Here is a 3,503-nt window from a genome sequence, read left to right as displayed (position 1 = left end):
ATGATTTTAAAAGAGTCTTTATTAAACTCTCTTTCTTGTTATATGGAAAAAAACAGAATTCAATGACTTGAAGTTTAATATTATTGTTTTTTTAAATTACATATTAGCAACAATCTAGTCCGACATACACCTATAATAAATTCTAAAGAGCAAACAAGTGGAAGATAGCACTGATTTTTGTGAAAATAAGCCTAGCTATTTACATGAAACTACCCTTGCTTTCAAATATGAGAAAATGTGAGAGAAAATGCAAGTGGAGGTATGATAACACCTAAAACGATAAATAAAAGGATGGCAACAACGTGAAAATCAAATCAGTCACTAGAAAACTGTGAAGTTATTGACACCCAAAGAATTATTTAAAAATATATAGAACTTTTGGCACAAAAAACATTCAGCGGATAAAAATAACTATTTCAGGATGACTTTAAAGATATCAGTCTTCTATACCACAAAGAAAATCAAATTAAACATCTTTTTGGAATATTTTCTTTTAATCTTGATTTTCTAAGACTTTTCCTAACAATTTTTTGTTAAATCTTTATCAAAGGTCATTGATAACCATATTCAGATGGATTTATTCAAGCAGTTTTAATCATTAGAAAACTACATTTGTATCTACAATAAGAAAAATAACTTTCTAAAACGAATAAGCTTTTATACCGATATAGTAATTCTTATATCATTTAAACATTAAACCAAATCTTCAGGTTAATGAATATCTGAAATCCTACGACATGAAGGGCATCATTTTAGGATTAGAGGAAGAGATGGAGAAGAAGTTGTCTGTGGCTCTCGCGGCGCCGCCCCCTCTTCCTCACCTCGCCTGCCGGCTGCGGCGCTGCGACTGCTGCGGGAAGCCGGGACCATGTTTTGATGCTCTTGGTTACCACAACCCTGCCGGTTTCAACTGCCAAGATGAAACAGAATTTAGAAATTTTATTGTGTGGCTTGAAGACCAGAAAATCAGACAGTACAAGATTGAAGACAGAGGGAATTTAAGAAACATTCACAGCAGTGATTGGCCCAAGTTCTTAGAAAAGTATCTCAAAGATGTTAACTGTCCTTTCAAGATTCAAGATCGACAAGAAGCAAGTGACTGGCTTCTTGGCTTAGTTGTTAGACTCGAATATGGAGATAATGCTGAAAAATACAAGGACACAGTTCCTGATAATTCAAAAAATGCTGACAATGCAGCTAAAACTGCAGAGCCACTGGTCAACTTGGATGTAAATAACCCTGATTTCAAGGCTGGTGTAATGGCTTTGGCTAATCTTCAGATTCAGCGCCATGATGATTACCTGATAATGCTAAAGGCAATTCGAATTTTGGTTCAGGAGTGCCTGACGCAAGATGCAGTTGCTAAAGCTCATCAAACAAAAGAGGGCATGCCTGTTGCTTTAGACAAGCATAGTCTTGGTTTTGACAGAGGAGATGCAGTTCTTAATGAAGCTGCTCAGATTCTGATTGCTGCATATAGAAGAACTCAGAGAGCTACAGACAAAACTCAATGAAGCCATCGTCGCTGTTCAGTCAATTATTGCAGATCCAAAGACAGACCACAGACTGGGCAAAGTTGGAAGATGAACACTTCAGCTTCTCACCAGCTTGGTACAGTTGGGGACCATTGTACACTTCTGGTATGTGTTTGGAAATCAAATGTCACATTTTCGAGAGGGACAAATCATAGAAAATAGACTATGTTCTAGATATTTACCATCATAGCTTTTTTTCTTTAATAAAGTTTGGGCAAGTGGAAGAAAAAAATTAAAAAAAAAAAGTTGTCTGTGATGCAATTCCTGTCCTTAAGAAGTATAAAGTACATGACATATTCACTAAGTGAAACATGGATTCAATGCAGCACATGTAAAGAGATTTAGTAGAAAATAATCTGGGCAGGTGATTTGAGATCAGAATTTGGAAAACCTTTGTTTCCTGTTTGGGATTGGGCCCTCTCCTGAAGTCAGTGTGAATCCTGGAAGATTTTTAAGGAGATGGATTCCATGCTTTGAATTATATTTTAATGTATTTATAACCCTGAAAGAGTATGAAAGACCGTTTAGGTGAGATACTGTAAATGATGATAATACTTAGGAGAACATTTCATAGTACAGAGAGACTATTAGGAAATGAGGCATTATACATTTGAAACAAATTAGGGTAGAATGAAAGGATAAGACAATAAAAGGAAGGCAAGCTGACTGTTTAGTGAAGGAGATTTTCCAAGGACCCTGTTATGGAAATCTGAAAATCCTCTCATCTAGATGTTCCTTACTGTTTTTATGTCATGTGAGGAATTCCAAGTGTTCACTTTCAGCAAGGTTTTGAACCAAGAATTATAATACTGCTTTCAAAAATTCCCTAAGTCAACCGAAATTGCATTCAAAATGCTTTCTCTATGTAAATACATCCCCTGATTATCTACTTCTTCACCTCATTCAAATGTATGCTCAAAATCAGAAGGGACTTCTGCTATCACCCTTTATAAATAACAAATGCTGTTCTCTAGTCATATTATATATAGTGCCTTATTCTCATTTTACTTCTTAAGTCTTTTCACCATGAACTTACTTTTATCTCTATTTATTTATTTATAGTCATATCCAATCCCCCCTCTTCCCACTAACAATAATGCAAACTTCATGAATATTTCATGTGATTTGTTCACTGCTATATTCCTGTGATCTAAAATAATGCCTGGTAAAGTGTAGGTGCTCAATAAATATTTGTTGAATAAGTGATTAAATATGTGCATGTTCATTTTTTAATTCATAAAAAATAATAAAGTTTTATAAGGGCAGTGGATATCTATATATGTTTACTTATAAATGATAACTGAGACAGAATATATTTTAATGGTTGACAGGTGTTGTTGCTGTTAATCTCCCTGAGTTAAATGCAACTCATAGTCACAAGGTAAAACTGTGTAGGATTTTAAAGGCTGTGAGCTTTCCATAGGAGATTATCAGACTGGTCTTCCTAGGCACCTCTAGCTGTGTTCCAAACACTAACCTTCTGATAAACAACAGAGTAATTAAGCATTTGCACTACGTAGGAACTCTGGGTGCTGCTTTTAGTGTTATGATTCTTCTAATCAGTTCCAACTGACAGGGATCTTATATAAAACAAAATGAAAAGATCCTGGTACTTGGCCATCCTCACAATTGTTGCCATGTCTGAGCTTCCTGTTGCAGCCACAGTGTCAATCCATCTTAACAAGGATGTCCCTCTTTTTTGCTGCGCTTCCACTTCCCCAAAATGATGTCCAGGGACTTGCCTCTCTTGATAACATGCCCAAAGTACATTACACAAAGTCTCATCATCCTCACTTCTAAGGAGAATTCTGGTTGCACAAAGACAAATTTTTTTATTCCTCTGGTGTTCCACAGTTTTCAATATTATTTATCAGAACCATCATTCAAATACATCAATTCTTCTTAGATTCACTCTCCAACTTTCAATAGAGCTTGGATATGAGGCAATTGAAAACACCATGACTTGGG

The 3,503-nt window shown here is 35.5% G+C and overlaps 1 protein-coding gene across 1 annotated transcript; it reads left to right on the top strand.

Moving 5' to 3' along the window:
- Positions 1-737: 737 nt before the first annotated feature.
- LOC101664284 (RNA transcription, translation and transport factor protein-like) lies at positions 738-1,587 on the top strand. The gene is given in 2 exon segments (XM_045297363.1): positions 738-1,465; positions 1,467-1,587. Coding segments are annotated over 2 exon segments (849 nt in total).
- The last annotated feature ends 1,916 nt before the right edge of the window (positions 1,588-3,503 follow it).

This window comes from Echinops telfairi, unplaced genomic scaffold (assembly GCF_000313985.2).
Source record: "Echinops telfairi isolate 266 unplaced genomic scaffold, ASM31398v2 ScPeMD7_7419;HRSCAF=8457, whole genome shotgun sequence".
NCBI classification, from domain to species: domain Eukaryota; kingdom Metazoa; phylum Chordata; class Mammalia; order Afrosoricida; family Tenrecidae; genus Echinops; species Echinops telfairi.
The sequence above is the reverse complement of the archived record's forward strand: the minus strand, read 5'-3'. Positions and strand labels throughout refer to the sequence as shown.